The sequence below is a fragment of the Bos indicus genome, chromosome 16 (assembly GCF_029378745.1).
Source record: "Bos indicus isolate NIAB-ARS_2022 breed Sahiwal x Tharparkar chromosome 16, NIAB-ARS_B.indTharparkar_mat_pri_1.0, whole genome shotgun sequence".
Taxonomy (NCBI): Eukaryota; Metazoa; Chordata; class Mammalia; order Artiodactyla; family Bovidae; genus Bos; species Bos indicus.
The window spans coordinates 45231344-45250314 of NC_091775.1; the positions used below are offsets into that span (position 1 = coordinate 45231344).

An 18971-nucleotide genomic window follows, 5' to 3' on the forward strand; every position below is an offset into this window, starting at 1 on the left:
GGACTTTGGTAGAGAATGGATACATGGATATGTATGGCTCAGTCTCTTTGCTGTCCACCTGAAACTGTCATGACATTGTTAATCGGCTATACTCCAATATAAAAGAAAAAGTTTCAGAAAAAGAAAAAAAAAAATTTTTAAAGCCAAGCTTAAAGCAGAAATCATTATTGTAAAACTAGGTAATGACCACTGTGATGATTTTTCTTTCTTAATGGAGTAAGAAGAAGACCAGACCTTGACCAAGTGTCTGGGGACTTAGGCAATGAAGGTCTCAAGGGTGGAGGTGGGTGGGGGTGACGGTTCTCGGGCTCTGGGGTGGGCTTGGACAGAACACAGAGTGCTTCAGAGATCAGGATTCACTCCCACTCTTGCCCTCTCTTGTCTTAAAATCTTACCACAACTTCTTTCTGGCCTTTGGAAGAGTCAAGGGTAGGACAGCATGGCCAAGACATGGGGCACAGTGTAGACTGTAGCCTAATGCTCCTAAACTCTGCCTCCTAAGTGAAGATAAGCTAACCTGCTCTGTTCTTTTATACTGGGGCCCAGTAATATGCAAAATGTAGCCCAAGTTAAATTCCTGCAAAACTCTGAAATGGCTAAGATCAGTGTCCAGCCCTTCCGGGTGAAACCATGATCCCAGGGCGACCTTCATTGTGAGGGTCATGAACGCCAAGAGCAGAGCTTAAATCTTGCCTCTAACTCTAGACACATGAGAGGTTCTGTATTTGATTCTCCCACTCCCCGGGTAAAAATCCACAGGCATGAGATAGCAGCCTTGTTATGAGCAACATTTAAGAGTTCCTCCCCTCCAACCTCCTCCCTCTGAGGATGAGCACACAGAGGCAGGTTGAGGTCAGGGCTCCGTTCTCAGCCACAGATCTAGTGAGCTCAAGACTCAAGGCCCGACTTTACAACTTGATTCCTTCCCCAGTCTTTTTCAAAAAGAATCTAAGGACTTCCCTGGTGGCTCAGAGGTAAAGACTCTGCCTGCCAACTCAGGAGACACAGGCTCAACCCCTGATCTGAGAAGATTCCATAGGCTGAGGAACAACTAAGCCCATGTGACACAGCTATTGAGCCTGTGCTCCCCAACAAAAGAAGCCTCTGCAATGAGAAGCCACAAGCGGGGAGTAGTCCCCTCGCTGCAACTAGAGAAAAAGGCTCGCAGCAATGAAGATTCAGCACAGCCAAAAATAAACAAATAAGTCAAATTATTTATATATATATATATATATATAAAACACACACACACAAAAATAGAATCTGAGAATAGACACATACAAGCTGTGAATCGGAATCTAAGATCCTGAAGTCTTTCGGACAGTCTGGTGTTGGATGCACAGTTCTCCTTGTGGACCACCAGGGGGCAGGACATCAATCAGGTCACAGGTCTGCAGGGTGCTTCTCGAGTGAAGGACTAGCCGTCTGGTCTGCAGATGGAGCTGACAGTTACAAGTCCAACTGAAGAAGTGATAAATACTGTTCAGTTGTTTGTGGTTTTCTTAAAGATTTGTCAGCATTCCTTAAATGTCAGTAGCAAGCTAACAATTTATTGATTTGTTCGTCTGTGCCAGGCTCTATCCCAAGTGCTTTTAGGGGATATTCAGTTCACTTCAGTTCAGTCGCTCAGTCGTATCCGACTCTGCAATCCCATGGGCTGCTGCATGCCAGGCTTCCCTGTCCATAACCAACCCCGAGACTTTACTCAAACTCATGTCCATAGAGTCGGTGATGCCGTCCAATCATCTCATCTTCTGTCTTCCCCTTCTCCTGCCTTCCCAGCAACAAGGTCTTTTCCAGTGAGTCAGTTCTTCACATCAGTTGGTCAAAGTATTGGAGCTTCAGCTTCAGCATCAGTCCTTCCAATAAATATTCAGGACTGATTTCCTTTAGGATTGACTGGTTTGATCTCCTTGCAGTCCAAGGGACTCTCAAAGAGTCTTCTCCAAACACCACAGTTCAAGACTATCAGTTCTTTGGCTTAGGGGATATTAATTCCACCAATTCTTACAAAAGCCCCTTCCTCTTTTCACACTTGGGAAAAACAGGCAAAGAGGGGTGCTGTAACTTAGCCAGAATTACACAGCTGGGAGGAAATTGCATCTCTAAGCATGTGCAAGTAATGTCCACACTGGACTCTGTTATTTCAGCCACAGATATCTTCTCAATCTGTTGCTTTATTTTTAATTGTACATATAGTATGTTTAAAGCTTACTTTTGTCATGTGTTTAATGAATTAATTTATTCATTTGCCTGTTCTGGGTCTTAGTTGCAGCTTGGGGGATCTTCAGACTCCATTGTGGCATGCAGGATCTTTTTTTTTTAAATTTTTTTATTTTTAAACTTTACAATATTGTATCGGTTCCGCCATAATGCAGGATCTTTAGTTGCAGCATATGGGATCTAGTTCCCTGACTAGGGATCGAACCTGGGCCCCTAAATTGGGAGCTTGGAGCCTTAGCCACTGGACCACCAGGGAAGTCCCCATATAGAAAAAATTCAAAATCTTTAAATGTTCAAGTGGTCACATTTAACTAATTCATGATTTTTGCTTTTTGTGTCTTAAATAGTCTTTCTTACCAGAGGTCTAGGAGGGCATGGCAACTCCCATGGACAGAGGAGCCTGGTGGGCTACCGTCCATCGGGTTGGAAAGGGTTGGACACACTGAAGCAACTTAGCACGCATGCATGCACCAGATGTCATTCGGATGGTCTTCTATAATTTAAAAAATAATTTTACAACTTTGTCTTCCCCATATAGATCTGGAATTTTGATTTGTATTTGATGGGTGAGTGCTGAGGGAAAGCCAGTTTTATTTTTTTCATGTAAAAAAATAAATTGAAATCCCTGAAAAAGGATTCTACTTGGAATTACTTTGGATTTATTTAATTGGAGGAAAACTGACATCCTTACACTACTGAATCTTCTCTTTCACAAGCAGTCTATGGCTCATTTATTTACCCCAGAAGTTACTCCAGTTGCTTGTCTGAGGTTTCATGTCTTCTGTTCTGGCAAGTTTTCAGCCATCATTTCTGTGAATATTTTTTCTCCTCCATTTTCTATATTCTTTCTTCAGGAAACTCCTCAGTGTCTTTGTTGTTGTTGTTGCCTTTTTGACTTCTTTAAAAAATTATTTTAAAAAAGTTATGGTGGGAATTCTCGGTGGTTCAGTGGTTAGGACTGGGTGTTTTCACTGCTGGGGTCGGGGTTTGATCCTTGGTCAGGAAACTAAGATCTTGCAGGAAAAAAAAAAGTGGTAAAATGTATATATAACATTTTAATCAAATTTTAATTGTGTAGGTATCAGCATTAAGTGCATTCACATTGTTATGTAACCATGACCACCGTCTATCGCCATAACTTCTCATCTTGCAAAAATGGACACTATGTACCCATTAAACAATAACTCCCCTTTCTCCTCTTCCCCTGAGTCACCAATGGACTTTGTATCTCTATGCATTTGACTACTCTAGGGACCTCATATGAATGGAATCATGTAAGATTTGTCTTTGTGTGACTGGGTCATCTCACTTTAGCCTAATGCCCTCAAAGTACAATATTATTGTAGCACATGTTGGGATTTCTTTCATTTTAAGGCTGAATAATACTCTGATGTATGAACATACCACATTCAGTTTATTCTTTCATTCATTGATGGATGTCTGGGTTGCTTCCACTCTCTGGCTGCTGTGACTAATGATATTATGAAAGCGAAAGTGTTAGTCGCTCAGTCATGTCCAACCCTTTGTGACCCCATGGACTGTAGCCTGCCAGACTCCTCTGTCTGTGGAATTCTCCAGACAAGAATACTGGAGTGGATAGCCATTCCCTTTTGCAGGGTATCTTCCCAACCCATGGATCGAAGCTAGGTCTCCTGCATTGCAGGTGAATTCTTTACTGTTTGAGCCACCAGGGAAGCCCAATGATATTATAATCCTCCTTACCTTAATCTGTCGTACTTCCCTCCTCTTCCTCCTGCTCCTTCTTCTTTCTCTCTTTCTTGCTTTCTATGTAACTTCCCCAGATTTGCCTTTCTATTCATTAATTCTCTCCTCCGCTGAAGTTATCTTCTGTGTTTTTGTTTCAATGACTATATTTTTCATTTCTATAATTTTTATTCATTTGTTTTTAAAATCTATCTCTTTTTTGCTATTATTTTGGGTAGTTTTGTTTTAAATACTTTCTTGTTCTTTGTATACTATGCTTTGACTCCTTATTTTTTTTAATTAATTTATGTTTAATGGAAGGATAATTGCTTTACAGAATCTTGTTTTCTGTCAAACCTCAGCATGAATCAGCCATAGGTGTACATGTATGCCCTATGACACAACTCATTTAATACATATTTTGTAACTTCTATCTAATCCTGTTGTCTGAAGCTGTACTGTCTGTGTGTGATGTGGTGGATCGTTTTGTGTATCCGGTAACTGTACTGCTCCTTCCTGGGGGGTAATGGGAGTGGTGGCTAGGGGAGTCCCGGGAGCCTGATGTGAGGGGACACCCAAGACAAGCTTTCACTTTGCCGTTGGCTCTCCAGGGCCCAAGTCCATGTCCAGTCTTGACTTAAATGGGAATGCTTTGTAAGTTTCACTAAGTTGGGTTTGTTTTTTTCTTATAGGTTTTTAAGGGATGGGCTTCCCTCATAGCTCATTTGGTAAAGAATCAGCCTGCAATGCAGGAGACCCCAGTTCGATTCGGGGTTGGGAAGATCCGCTGGAGAAGGAATAGGCTACCCACTCCAAAATTCTGGCCTGGAGATTCCATGGACTGTAAAGTCCATGGGGCCGAAAAGAGTCAGACACAAGAGAGCAACTTTCACTCACTCACTCACTCTTTTAAGGGATACCCTTTATTAGCGCACATAAGTTCCTTCATTTTTATGTAGGTGAAAGTGTTAATCACTCAATTGTGTCCAACTCTTTAAGATCCCATGGACTGTAGCCTACCAGGCTTTTCTGTCCCTGGAATTCTCCAGGCAAGAATACTGGAGTGGGGTGCCATTGCCTTCCCCCGCCAGGGATCGAATCCAGGTCTCCTGCATTACAGGCAGATTCTTTACCGTCTGAACCATCAGGGAACCCCAGCCCTTATTTTTATGCAAGGCTTTTAAAAAAATCATAATGGGTATCAAATTTTGTTGACTTCTTTTACTACTTCACTTGATAATCCTATATTTTCCCTAGTATACTGTTTAATATGGTGTTTTTAACCTTGAAAAGGGAAAATGAAAGTTGCTCTGTCGTGTCTGACTCTTTGCGACCCCATGGACTATACAGTCCATGGAATTCTCCAGGCCAGAATACTGGAGTGGGTAGCCATTCCCTTCTCCAGGGGATCTTCCCAACCCAGGGATTGAACCCAGGCCTCCTGCATTGCAGGCAGATTCTTTACCAGCTGAGCCACAAGGGAAAATACTCCTTTTATTTACTTATTTTTGGTCACACTGGGTCTTTGTTGGTTTTGCCTAGGCTTTCTCTAGTTGCAGTGAGCAGGCACTGTTCTTCATTGTGGTGCGAGGGTTTCTCATTGCAGTGGTTTCTCTGTTGCAGAGCATGGGCTCTGGGCACTTGGGCTTCAGTAGCTGCAGCATGCAGGCTCAGCAGTTGTGGCACATGGGCTTAGTTGCGCCTTAGCATTGGAGTGTGTCTGGACCAAGGATCAAGTCCCCTGCACTGGCAGGCAGGCTCTTATCCATTGCACCAAGGAAGTCCTGAAAGATTCTTAACTGTACTGTTGAATTCGATCAGCTAATAATTCACTTAGGATTTTCACATCTATGTTGATAAGTGAGGTTGGCCTAAACTTTTCCTCTAAGGTCCTTATCCGGTTTGGATTTCAAGATTACACTAAAAGCACAGTAGTTTATGGTTTCAAAACCCTTTGTTGTTGTTCAGTCACCCAGTTGTGTCCGACTCTTTGTGACCCCATGGACTGCAGCACACCAGGCCTCCCTGTCCCTTACCATTTCCCAGAGTTTGCCCAAGTTCATGTTCATTGCATCAGTGATGCTGTCCAACCATCTCATCCTCTGAGGCCCTCTTTTCCTTCTGCCCTCAATCTTTAGCAGCATCAGCGACTTTTCCAATGAGTCAGCTATTTGCATCAGATGACAAAGATACTGGACCTTCAGCTTCAGCATCAGTCCTTCCAACAAGTATTTGGGGTTGATTTCTCTTAAGATTGACTGGTTTACTCTCCTTGCTGTCCAAGGGGCTTTCAGGAATCTTCTCCAGCACAACAGTTTGAAGGCATCAATTCTTTGGTATTCTGCCTTCTTTATGGTCCAGCTCTCACAACCAAACATGACTGCTGAGAACACCACAGCCTTGGCTATATGGACCTTTGTCAGCAGAGTAACGTCTGTTTTTCAACACACTGTCTAGGTTTGTCATAGCTTTCCTGCCGAGAAGCAATCGTCTTCCAATTTCATGGCTGCAGTCACCATCTGCAGTGATTTTAGAGCCCAAGAAGAGGAAACTTGTCAGTACTTCCACCTTTTCCCCTTTACTGTATTGTAATATTCAAGTCTTTGCCTGTGTGCCCCACTGATGTCCTCCCCCTGGGAGTCATTTACATTTCCTCCCACTGAGAATCAGGCCATCCACTTGACCTGCATCTGTCTTAGGTCAACAACAAAGCGTGTAACACAACAGCAACTGCTGTAATGGAGTAGGGGCCCAGCAAACACTTGTCAAAGGAGTGAGCGAAAACTTAAACCAAACTAACTGGTATTTTGTCCTCTGCAGAAAAGGAACCTTGCTGTTCAACAACATCTTCTCCATTGTGCCTGCACTCTTAATGGGATTCAGTGAGCTCGCCAAGTCATTTGAGATGATAATTGTGGCCAGGGTTTTGGTGGGAATATGTGCAGGTAAACCTTTCTGTGACTTGGGATAGTCAAGGGGAGGGAGAACAGACCTCTGGGACCTGAACCTATCTGGGGTCTCCAAAGCATGTAGGTTCAAGCTATTGCTACACCTCTGCTGTGGCTAGACACATAAGCCCCTGTGTTATGGGGATGTGTGTTACACGCAGGAAAGGTAAGGACTGTCTTTTGAAACTTTGTTTCAATTCTTTACATATATGTGAGAACCAAGTTGGACGTAACATGTATTTCTATATTGTGCACTATGGGTTATGGTCAAAAAACTTGAGAAACAATCTAATGTAGAATCCCTCTATCAGAAAAGAGTTGATGACTGTAAATGCTTCAAAGTCATTCTGCCCAGGCCAGGCTGCCCTGGTTATAGGAAAGTCCCTCATCCATGATGCCTCAGACTGAAGACACATGGTGTTGGCTGTGCCATGGCCTCCCTTCACATTGGCATCTTCTGTAGGCAGAAGGGGCAGGGTCATCAAAGAGAGAGAGGTGCCCACTCTCAGAGCCATACATTGCAGAGTGGGAACCCAAGGGTGGTGGTTGTTGTTCAGTCACTAAGTCATGTCCAACTCTTTGCGACCCCATGGACTGCAGCACTCCAGGCTTCCCTGTCCATCACCAACTCTGGGAGCTTGCTCAAACTCATGTCCATTGAGTCAGTGATACCATCCAATCATCTCATCCTGTATCCCCCACCTTCTCCTGCCCTCAATCTTTCCCAGCATCATGGTCTTTTCCAGTGAGTTGGCTCTTCACATCAGGTGGCCCAAGTATTGGAGCTTCAGTTTCAGTCCTTCCAATGAATATTCAGGGTTGATTTCCTTTTCTCATCTCCTTGCTGTCCAAAGGACTCTCAACAGGTGGGCACCCCTGGAAATGCTGCACTCTGGGCACTCACCGCTGCCCTCTCCCCACAACCCCAGGTTCTGGCATCATCAAGTGACTCATTCTCCTTCCAAACACGGGGATTGGGATGAAGGGATAAATTTCCCGGACATTAGCAAACCCCTTCCCTGGAGTTTACTGACAGTAGAGGAGATGAGGAGGAGCCTAGTATTGAAGAAAGTGGCAAGGGATTGCAGACCTGGGAGAATAAAGAGGAAAACAAGTTTCCCAAAAAGAGAACAAGTCACTTCAAAGAGGGGATAATGGGTCCCCTGGCAAACTGCCCTCATTCTGGCTATGCCTGAGAGTGCCTGGACATTTATCTGCCATCTGGGCAGGAGCAGCAAGACACCCAGCCCCGCTCCTGTGGGTTTTTCCTGCAGCCGGGCTCAGCTTTATGAAACACAGACGATTCCTAGAAGTCGTTGGCAGTGGGTAGGTGCTGTTAACATTACTATTGACAGCCAACAATTCAGAGTTGATTAAAAAAAAAAAAATTAGGCTCTACAAATCACAGTTTGATATTTCAACCTTTGCTTTTATTTTTGGCTGCCACTGCATGACATATGAGAGCTAGTTTCCCAAACCAGCGATTGAACCCTGGCCCTTGGTGGTGAAAGCCCAGAGTCCTAGCCACTGGACCTCCAGGGAATTCCCAACCAACCTTTGCTTTTAAATGAGTATGACTTCAAGTTGGCAGTTCTGAAACTTTTTGGCCTCAGCATCTCTCTACACTCATAAAATTATTGAGGGTTCTAAGGAGTTTTTTCTCATATGTGTTATTTTGATCAATATTTACCACATTAGAAATTGCAACTAAGAATTTAAATTAATTCATTTTAAAATAGCAATAATTAAGGCCATTACATGTCTTTATGAAAATAATTCTATTTTCTAAGGCCAAAAAAATTTAGTGGTATTGCTTTACATTTTTACAAATCTCTTCAATGTCTGGCTAAATAGAAGATAGCCAGTCTCTCAGACCTACTTCTGTGTCCTCTTGGTGTGATGTCAGCAGGTGTGTGATTGCTGAAAAACTTATCAGAGAAGGAGAGTGAAAAGGACATATAATATCTTAGGATGGTTCTGAAGATAGTTTTGATCTCACAGAACCCCAGGTGTCAGGAACTCCCTGTGTCCTTAGGTCATACTTGGAGAACTCTAGTGGAAGCCTAATCCATTTGCCATTCATTTCTTAACGTTTTTCCTGAAAAGTCCAGAAAGGGTGTCATCAAACTCTGTGGTACTTTGACACCCCTAAAAATGAAGTAAGTGGCCACTCTGACCAAGGGGTACAGGGTTAGTGCAGCTCAGAATCCCAGATGCTCAGTTAGCTGGTTTGCTGTTAGTCAAGGTCTTTGGTAAAAGCACTGCAGACTTTCACTAGCGGAATTTAAACTTTAAAAGTCACTTCTCTATCAACATTCGGGGAACCCGATCTCTTCACAGCCTCCAGTGTTTGTCTCTCCAGTGTTGCTCTTAATTAAGTTCAGAAGCACTTGGCCTTGAGATGCAGTCACTAGGGCCTGAATGATGAGTGGGCATTTCCAGGGCCTCACTTCCTCCACAGCCCTTTGGGCACTGGGCCTGCAGAGTCCCTCCCCACCCACCCACAAGACATCTAAGAGCTGCTCTAAAGACTGTCCCTCTTTGCTCTGAAAATCAGAAAGAATTGGTATTAATTAATGAAAGATGATGTCCTTTTAAAATACTGAGCAGAGATATCCTTGGGCAGAATGCAAAGCTTGAAAACTTGGCCATCAGTGTCCTATCTCAGGGCTATCAGACACCCTCTTGTCACCAGCAGCTCCAGCCTCCCCTTGCCCCACATGGTTTCCCTTGGTCTCCCTGTGGTCAGAGCCTCCCTCCCAGACCCCAGGTCTTGCTGAGCATCAGCTTGCCTCTGGCTCTGTGTGCGGTACTTGGAACAGTGACAACCCATCAAGGAGATCAAACCAGTCAATCCTAAAGGAAATCAACCTTGAATTATCATTGGAAGGACTGATGCTCAAGCTGAAGCTCCAATACTTTGGCCACCTGATGTGAAGAGCTGACTCTTTGGAAAAGACCCAGGTGCTGGGAAAGATTGAGGGCAGGAGGAGAAGAGGGCAACAGAGGATGAGATGGTTGGATGGCATCACTAACTCAATGGACATGAGCTTGAGTAGACTCTGGGAGATAGTGAAGGACCAGGAAGCCTGGAGTGCTGCAGGAGTCAGACATGAATTAGTGATTGAACAACAACAACCCATCTGATCTTCCCAGATCCTCAACCTCTCACTGGGCTTCTCTGAGAATTAAATGAGATAATACATGTGAAAATACTCTGGAGTCTATAGAATTAAATTCCACCTATTCATAAGGGGATCAGACTGTAGTAAGACAGGAAAACTGGCAAGTTCAAATACTGAGGGTTCAAAAACAGTTCAGACCTTACACAAATCCCAGAATACAGTTGGTATTGGGTATTAGTCACTCTCGGGTCCAACTCTTTGCAACCTCATGGACTGTGTAGCCCACCAGGCTCCTCCGTCCATGGGATTTTCCCGGCAAGAATACTGGAGTGAGTTGCCATTGCCTTCTCCAGGGGATCTTCCCCACCCAGGGATCAAACTCGGGTCTCCTGCATTGCAGGCAGATTCTTTACGTTGAACCACCAAGAAAGCCACAATAAATACTGGTCCACAATAAATATTGAAGTTTTTTTTTTTTTAATGCTTGATGGAGTATTATGCTCAAGTCATGTCTGACTCTTTGCGACCCCATGGAGTGGTTTGCTATTCCCTTCTCCAGGGGATCTTCCCAACCCAGGGATCAAACCTAGGTCTCCTGCATTGACAGGAAGATTCTTTACCACCATCACCCCTTATTGAAAAATAAAGCTTGTGCTTCAGTGTCTATGCATCAGCTTATTGTATAAATAAGAAAGCAAAGCTGGCGGGCAGGCCTTTTATTAATAGGCTTTCCCCCGCAAGGAGCAAGAGAGGAGAGAGTGTCCAGAACACACGTGGGCTTTTCCTCTCTGAAACCACACCAGTAGGGAGGGAATTCCTGAGGTCCTGCTGGCCTGTATCCCCAGGTGACACCAGTCTGGAAGCAACAACACTGAACTTTTTCTATCAGGCCATTTTTTCTTAATGTCTAAAGGACTAAGAATTGCAAAAGGTGATGTTTGCTTACTTTTGTAGTTTTGAGAAAGTTTCAGCCCAGCTAGTATGATTGCTAAGGGCTTCCCAGTGGCACAGTGGTAGAGAATCCACCTGCAATGTAGGAGGCATGGGTTTGATCCCTGGGTGGGGAAGGTCCCCTGGAGGAGGAAATGGCAACCCACTCCAGTATTGTTGAAAATCCCATGGACAGAGATGCTTGGCCGGCTACAGTCCATGGGGTTGCAAAGAGTCGAACGTGACTTAGCGACTGAGCACAACAACGATGTGATTGCTAAGGAAAATAAATGTATTTGAAGACACAGCTTGTCCCTGCCAGACTACTGTTTCCAGATTGTGTCTTTACTTCCACCCCGTCTCCCAGGTCTGTCTTCCAATGTCGTCCCCATGTACTTAGGGGAGCTGGCCCCTAAGAACTGGAGGGGGGCCCTGGGGGTGGTGCCCCAGCTCTTCATCACCATCGGAATCCTTGTGGCCCAGATCTTTGGTCTTCGGAGTCTCCTGGCAAACGAAGAAGGTGAGTTCGGGATGCCTCCAGACCATTAGCCCGCTCCTATGAGCTGGTCTTTTCTGCAGAGCCCTGACCCCACAGTGCGGAGGTGGTGGTTGTGCTGAGCAGGCCTGAACAAGTTGGTGGGGACATACAGACCGGTGTTCTCTGGTCCCTCTTTGGACACGTAGGAGGGGGCTTCGAGGGAGCAGGATAAACTGCTGTCTGAGTGGCTGCTAGACCCGGGGCTAGGTAATGAAGGCAGCCAGGGGGCCAGACTCTATGTTTAAGGCTTCCAGCACCCCTGCACTGGGGCCTCCCAGCAGCTCAGCTGCCCAGGGACTTGTGGTCATCCCACTGCAGACCAGGAAAGAGGGTCACAAGACCCAGCCCCCGTGGAGGTGGTGGTGAGTCTCAGGGCCAGCATCCACCCCAGACCTGGACTCCAGAGCCACACTCCCTGCCCCACGAGCCTGGCGCCTGGCACATAGTAGGTGCACAGTAGCTCATGACTGTCACTGTGTTTGCATGGCTTCCCCTTTCTTTGTCTTAGGTCTCAAAACTCTGAAGGGAAATCACCACTAATAAAGCACCAGTCAAAACATATAAAGTCTCGTCATGGGCCAGACACAAAGCCTTTTATATTAATTCATTTAATCTTCCAAACAACCTATGAGCATGTACTGTTACTGTACCCATTTTACAGCTGTAGACCCTGAGGCCGGGAGAGGTTGTATTACATGTCCAAGGTGTCGTTAGGACACAAATGCAGGCAGTGCAGGCCTGGGCCGGAGTTTTAAGTACCCTCTCTCCCACCTTACAATCACCCTTGTAAGGATCTGGGACCAGGAGTGAAGCAGCTAGGTTCCTGTCTCCCGGTGATGGCACATAACCAGCCAGCAGGACCCAGAAAACCCCTGGCACCTTTCAAGTACTCTGTGGTATGTGGGGAAAGAGCCGTAGGTCCACCCAGGGAGAGGGGCTCAGAGAGGGCCTGGGCTGGGAGAAGCAGGACCAGCATTCCAGTGTGAGCAGAGAGGCCAGGAGTGTGAAGCTCTTTGTGCGAACAGGGAGCTGCAGACATCCTGCTGACCTCGCACTTTGTCCCTCCATCCTTCACGGTGACTGTTCAGCCACTGGCACCTCCCCTAGGCAGAGGTGGAGGGCAGAGCCTGGCCTGACTCATCTTAGAATCTCCAGCACAATTCATGGCACATAATAGGTGCTCAGTGAAGAAGGAAGGAAGGAGGGAAGGCCAGAAGAGAAAGAGTGTCAGAGTTTATGGAAGCGAGGGGCATAGGAGGTGAGCAGCCATAGCACAAAGGCTGCAAAGAAGTCCGGGGCAGGTCAAGAACCAGGTGTCTGGATGTGGCAGGGACACTGAGACCTTGTGAGAAGACTTTCACATAGTGGGTGGGAGGGGGGCCAGAGGGCAGACAGCAGCAGCCTGAATGGCAGGCGCTTCCACGCTTGCTGTAGTCTATGCAAGGGTGATGGAAGCGGAACTCAGATCAGCTAGGCCCCGGATTCGGAGCCAAGAGGTGGGAGGAGCTTGGGAGGATGGTGATTCAGGTTTCAACGTGCCTGAGTTCCTATCTCAGCTTTTCTCCCAAATAACTGACCTCGGGGTGAGGGAGCTGCACCTTCCATGCCTCAGTGTCGGCAGGTGTAAAATGGGGTTGACTCTGGTACCTGCCTCCTGACGTCGCTGTGACAGGGAGTGGGCTACAGGTGAAAAGCCATCAGAATAGTGCCTGGCACACAGATGTCCAAGGTTACACCTTCTGCAAATCCTAGGAGAAGAGGGAGTGAGTCGGGCATTCACAGCTCCTAGAAGGAGCCTGAACCACTCATTCACTTACTTGAAATAGTTTTATTTATATATTTTTGGCTGTGCTGGGTCTTCATTGCAGCCCGGGCTTTTCTCTAGTTGCAGTGAGCAGAGACTCTCTTGTTGCGATGTGCTGGCTTCTCATTGCGGTGGCTTCTCTTGTTGCGGACCACGGGCTATAGGGTGCGTGGGCTTCGGTAGTTGCAGCTCCTGGGCTCTAGAGCACAGGCTCAGCAGTTGTGACCCACGGGCTTAGCTGCTGCACAGCATGTGGAATCCTCCCACCCAGGGAGGAAACCCGTGTCTTCTGCATTGTCAGGCAGACTCTCCACCACTAAGCCACCAGGGAAGCCCTGAAAGTGAAGTCGCTCAGTCATGTCTGACTCTTTGCAACCCCATGGACTGTAGCCCACCAGGCTCCTCAGTCCATGGAATTTTCCAGGCAAGAATACTGGAGTGGGTTGCCGTTTCCTTCTCCAGGGGATCTTCCCGACCCAGGGATCGAACCCGTGTCTCCCGCGTTGCAGGCAGACGCTTTACCATCTTGAGCCACCAGGGATGCCCTATTTAACCATTTTTATTGTGAGATATAACATATACGTGGATCCAGAACTACAGTGGAACCACATGGTGTGGAACCACGCTGCACCAAACACCGTGTTGGTGTGACAGGCTCCTGTCCTGACCTGCTTCATTTTCAGCACCGTATAAAATTCCACCTGATGAGTGAACCATCGTTTATGGATGATGGTTTGCCTTGTTTCTGGGTTTCCCTTCTATAATCAGTGCTGCTTGGCCCATTCTCCTTCCACCCCAGGCACACTCCTGAACACGACTGCTGGGTTAGAGCCTGTGTGGTGTCCAGCATCACTAGCTCCTTTTAGACCATCTCCTAAAGATGCCACATGTCCACACAGCATGTGGAGACTTCCCATCTGCCCACATTCTCACCAGCACTTGGTATCATCTGAATTTTTCACTTTGTTCAGCTGGTAGGTGTGCTCTGTGCTCATTTGCTCAGGTCGTGTCTGACTCTTTGCAGCCCCAGGGTAGGTGGGCAGTAGTTATTCATCATTATCCATTCTCTAAGTGTTTAGAGTGCCCACTCATCATTAGGTACCAAGGGTTGGCAGACACAGGGATGAAAAAGACAAAGATCTTGTCCCCATCCCCACCCCTTCTGCCCGCTGTGTTCCAGACCCAAAGATAACCAATCAGGATAAAAGGCCAGAGCGGCCAATAGGGCTCCACCTGGCTGGAGGCAGAGGCAAGCTGGAGCCAAGGCTGAGTCTGGGGCACTGGGATCAGCTCTCTGGTCACACTGGTTTCCTTGCAGGCTGGCCCATCCTCCTTGGATTGACTGGGATCCCCGCTGTGCTGCAGCTCCTCTTCCTGCCCTTCTTCCCTGAGAGTCCCAGGTACCTGCTGATTCAGAAGAAAGATGAAGCAGCTGCCAAAAGTGGTGAGGCTTTCCCTTGAGACGAGGCGAAGGGACTGAGATTCTGGCATCTTTTCAGGAGTGGGGGGGTGCACCGTGGTCCAGCCCGCAACTCGCCCTCTGCTCGCTCCCCCAGCTCTGAGGAGGCTGCGTGGCTGGCATGATGTGGATGCAGAGATAGAGGAGATCCTGGAGGAGGACAGGGCTGAGAAGGCTGTGGGCTTCATCTCCGTGCTGAAGCTGTTCAAGATGAGGTCCCTGCGGTGGCAGGTCATCTCCATCATCGTCCTCATGGCGGGCCAGCAGCTCTCTGGAGTGAATGCGGTAGGGAGCAGGTGTTGGGGGTGGGCGTGGAGCTCGGCCTGGACAACGGCGGGTGCAGGGACACCCCGAGAGGTCCAGGTGGTGGCCTGGCAGGCCTCACCTTGGTTTCCTTCTAGATCTACTACTACGCAGACCAGATTTACCTGAGCGCTGGAGTGAATGAGGACGATGTCCAATATGTGACGGCGGGCACAGGTGCTGTCAACGTGCTGATAACTGTCTGCGCCGTGAGTATCCCGGGAGCCAAGTCCCCGTCTGACACCAGGGATGGAGGGCACCTTGGAGGGGCAGGTGGTCTCAGCCCAGGAAGGAGCCGAGATCTAGGTGGCAATGTGCCTCTTGGTCCCTTCATCTCTAACTTCTGGGCTATCCTCAGATGACAGCCTGTCTCTCCTCATGGGCAGCCTATGACTCCCAAAGATGGAGACCCCACCCACTACTCTGGAAGCTACCACCATGAGAGATGGCTCTTCTCCAGTCTTATACATTGGGGGTCACTACCTGTGCCAGGGCCGCTGTGTGATAAACAGGGCCCCTGGACTGGCCATTCAAGGACACACACACACACACATACATACACGAGAAGGTGGGTGCACAACCCACCCAGCTCTCATTGTGCTGTGCTCACTCACTCAGTCATGTCTGGCTCTTCGTGACCCCATGGGCTGTAGCCCACCAGGCTCTTCTGTCCATGGGATTCTCCAGGCAAGAATACTGGAGTGTAGCTGCCCCTTTAGAAAGGTGTTGTGTGGAACATGGAAGTGGGGCTGCCCAGGAAGGCGGGTCCGGGCAGGTATGTGGTGGGGGGTGGGGCACGGCCTGCTGAGCCTCCCACTTTTCCTCGCCCTTTCCCTCCAGATTTTCGTGGTGGAACTAATGGGGAGGAGATTCCTGCTCCTCCTGGGCTTCTCTGTCTGTTTCACCGCCTGCTGCGTGCTGACGGGTGCCTTGGCTCTGCAGGTGAGGAAGGCGGAGCCTGGGGTGCAGCCATCCACCTGGGCCCTCCTGTGCATGCTTATCATCATGATGAGTCAGCTGCTTGGGTCAGCCCTCCACCTGCCCCAGCAACCCACTGTTCATTTACAGTGGATATTCCAGGGGTATGCAGGTGGTGCTGCCTGTTGAAAAAGGCCCTCCTTCCCAACTCAGGCAGAGCAACTAGCCCTCTGGGAGACAAGAGTCCTGATGGTCCCAACCCAGATTGTCTCTGCTTTGGGTGTGATTCAACTCTGTTTCCTTTCCACAGGACGTGATATCCTGGATGCCCTACATCAGCATCGCCTGTGTCATCTCCTACGTCATAGGGCATGCCCTTGGGCCCAGTATGTACCCCAGAACTGATTCAATGGTTTCACTGCCCCTCTTCTATACCACCAGCCTAGAAACTTCTGGTCTGAGCTTCTTAGAGAGGCTCCAGGGAGGGCTAGATTTGGCCCTGAATGGCTTCTGTGCTACGCTCTTGTGGCTGAGGTGTTTGGGCAGAGCATGACAAGAAGGAGGACGGTAAAGCAGCCTGTGTAGGCTGGACACAGTGCCCATGTGGTGGGCAGAGATCTTTATAGATGGTCATGGACCCCTTTTGGGGACATCACAGGATGTCACCTGTTGTGCCTGACTTTTGGTAGATGCCTTCTCACGCTGCTTCTCCACACAATCAGGAGGTCCTGGAGACATACTTGCTCCGCCTTGAGCCCGCTGCCTCTGGAACCTTACATGGGCAGGGCTCCAGGACCTGTGGTGGGCTTGCTTGGCCAACAGAGAAGTCAGCTATCCTTGTTCCTCCCCAGGTCCCATCCCCGCACTGCTCGTCACCGAGATCTTCCTGCAGTCCTCCCGGCCAGCTGCCTACATGGTGGCGGGTACTGTTCACTGGCTCTCCAACTTCACTGTGGGCTTGGTCTTCCCATTCATCCAAGTAAGTGTGACCCAGGGCCCCAGAGGCACAAGATACTCAAGCAGTAAATTGAGAACCTTTTCAAAAATGTGGACCCTCTCCCCTCCCACAGGTGGGCCTCGGAGCTTACAGCTTCGTCATTTTTGCGGTGATATGTCTTCTCACCACCGTCTACATCTTCCTGATCATCCCTGAAACCAAGTCCAAGACCTTCATAGAAATCAATCGGATCTTCATCAAGATGAACAAAGTGCCAGGGGTGCACCCAGAAAAGGAGGAGCTAAAGGAGTTTCCACCGTCGACTGCAAGGCAGTAACTTGAGAGGAGGAGCCCATCAATAGGATCTGTGTAGAACTTCTCTCCTACGCTATGAATCCAGAATAAGGACAAGTTCGGTGTGGAATGCAGGCACTGCTGGGACTGTCCAAAGGGCTTCTGTGCAGTTCTTAAAGCCAGGCTGTCTCTTCCCGGATTGACCTACCACCAACCCTGAAGCATGGTGGGCAGCTGTCCCTCAACCGTGCTGGTTCAGCCATTGTGTGGCTCCTGGTAAGACCAGCGCCTATCACAAAAATCATTACCATGATGTCAAGACAGAAGGAATCAAATGTGGCCAAAGAAGCTATCTCTCCTCCAATCCCATTGTCTTCTGGTAGCCACAGGCATGTGTTCAGAGTGGAATCCCTCCTCTCGTCAGATCCATCTCCAGAAATGGAAAGTGTGATGTCATAAATAATGTCTAGGAATCTGGGAAGCAGGTCCCCATGGAGACTTTAACCAAGTCAGAGATTACTGATCCCAAATTATATTATTACAGGACCATGGCATTGCTTCTGTATACTCAATAAAACAAATATAATCACTTTTCACCAAGATGTTCTGTGTTTCTGTGAGCAGGTAGAAGGTGGGGGCATTCCATGCTCCTCCAAGTAGCTTGGTTGCACTGGAATGTCAGCCCCTTGAGGGCAGGGGTTTGACCAGTTTTGTTTATCCTGGAATCCCCACTGTCTTGAAGAGCCTGGCATGGAAAAGGCCCTCGAACAATACTTGCTGAAAGAAGGGGAGAAGTGAGAGATGAGGTGGTTACAAAGTTGTGATTTTTAAAATTTAAGATTGAGGAAACCTCTGCATGTCTTCAGGTGCATAGCGAGCACTGAGGGGTCCTGAAGATGAGATGAGAAGAGTGAAGGGAGAAGGAGGGAGTGCCCCCAAACACACAGCAGAGCTGAAGGCTTTTCTTACAGGTGTGCATGTGTGAAGAGGGTGTATACAAAAAGGTGGATAAATCCAAGGCATGGGAAAGGAAAGTGGAGGGACCACCTACTGAAAGGCCTCTGTCAGGATGTGAAATCTCCCGGGAGTTGGGAGGTAGAGACCAGGGGCAGGGTGGGACAGAGGTGGAGTTGGGAGCACCTTTCTTGGGGGGTGAAATGGGGATTCCCCAGGTGGTGCATTCCATGACTTAAAAAAGTAGTGAGGACCCAAATGAATTAAAAAGCACAATGCTGTGATTGAACCATCCTTCCCTTCTGCTGCAGGGACCTACAGTGTGAGGGGGGACAGAAAACAATGGCAGATAGCGGCTATCAACACTGAGGAGCAGTAAGGCTGGAATGTCAGAAGCTAAGGAGCTATGATATCATTAACTCAGCTCATGCTACCTGGAGGACCCCTAACGCAGGAGAGGCTCTGGAGTTCATGATTCTGTGGATCTATTCTCTGGAGTCAACCTTCAGTTCAGTCGCTCAGTAGTGTCCAACTCTTTACGACCCCATGAATCACAGCACGCCAGGTCTCCCTGTCCATCACCAACTCCCGGAGTTCACCCAGACTCACGTCCATCGAGTCAGTGATGCCATTCAGCCATCTCATCCTCTGTCATCCCCTTCTCCTCCTGCCCCCAATCCCTCCCAGCATCAGAGTCTTTTCCAATGAGTCAACTCTTCACATGAGGTGGCCAAAGTACTGGAGTTTCAGCTTTAGCATCATTCCTTCCAAAGAAATCCCAGGGCTCATCTCCTTCAGAATGGACTGGTTGGATCTCCTTGCAGTCCAAGGGAC

General features: G+C 47.9%; 1 protein-coding gene across 3 annotated transcripts in view; it reads left to right on the plus strand.

Annotated features, from left to right (window-relative positions):
• LOC109570752 (solute carrier family 2, facilitated glucose transporter member 5) overlaps positions 1 to 17779 on the plus strand; it is a 28833-nt gene extending 11054 nt beyond the window's left edge. For all 3 annotated transcript variants that reach the window (XM_019976930.2, XM_070768268.1, XM_070768269.1), the window contains 9 exons: positions 6748 to 6872; positions 11298 to 11450; positions 14591 to 14716; positions 14829 to 15016; positions 15133 to 15243; positions 15875 to 15976; positions 16263 to 16338; positions 16804 to 16931; positions 17023 to 17779. In XM_019976930.2, coding sequence (XP_019832489.2) covers positions 6748 to 6872; positions 11298 to 11450; positions 14591 to 14716; positions 14829 to 15016; positions 15133 to 15243; positions 15875 to 15976; positions 16263 to 16338; positions 16804 to 16931; positions 17023 to 17226 — 1213 coding nt within the window. In that variant the 3' untranslated portion in view covers positions 17227 to 17779. The remainder of the gene's footprint in view (positions 1 to 6747; positions 6873 to 11297; positions 11451 to 14590; positions 14717 to 14828; positions 15017 to 15132; positions 15244 to 15874; positions 15977 to 16262; positions 16339 to 16803; positions 16932 to 17022) is intronic.
• Positions 17780 to 18971: the final 1192 nt, after the last annotated feature.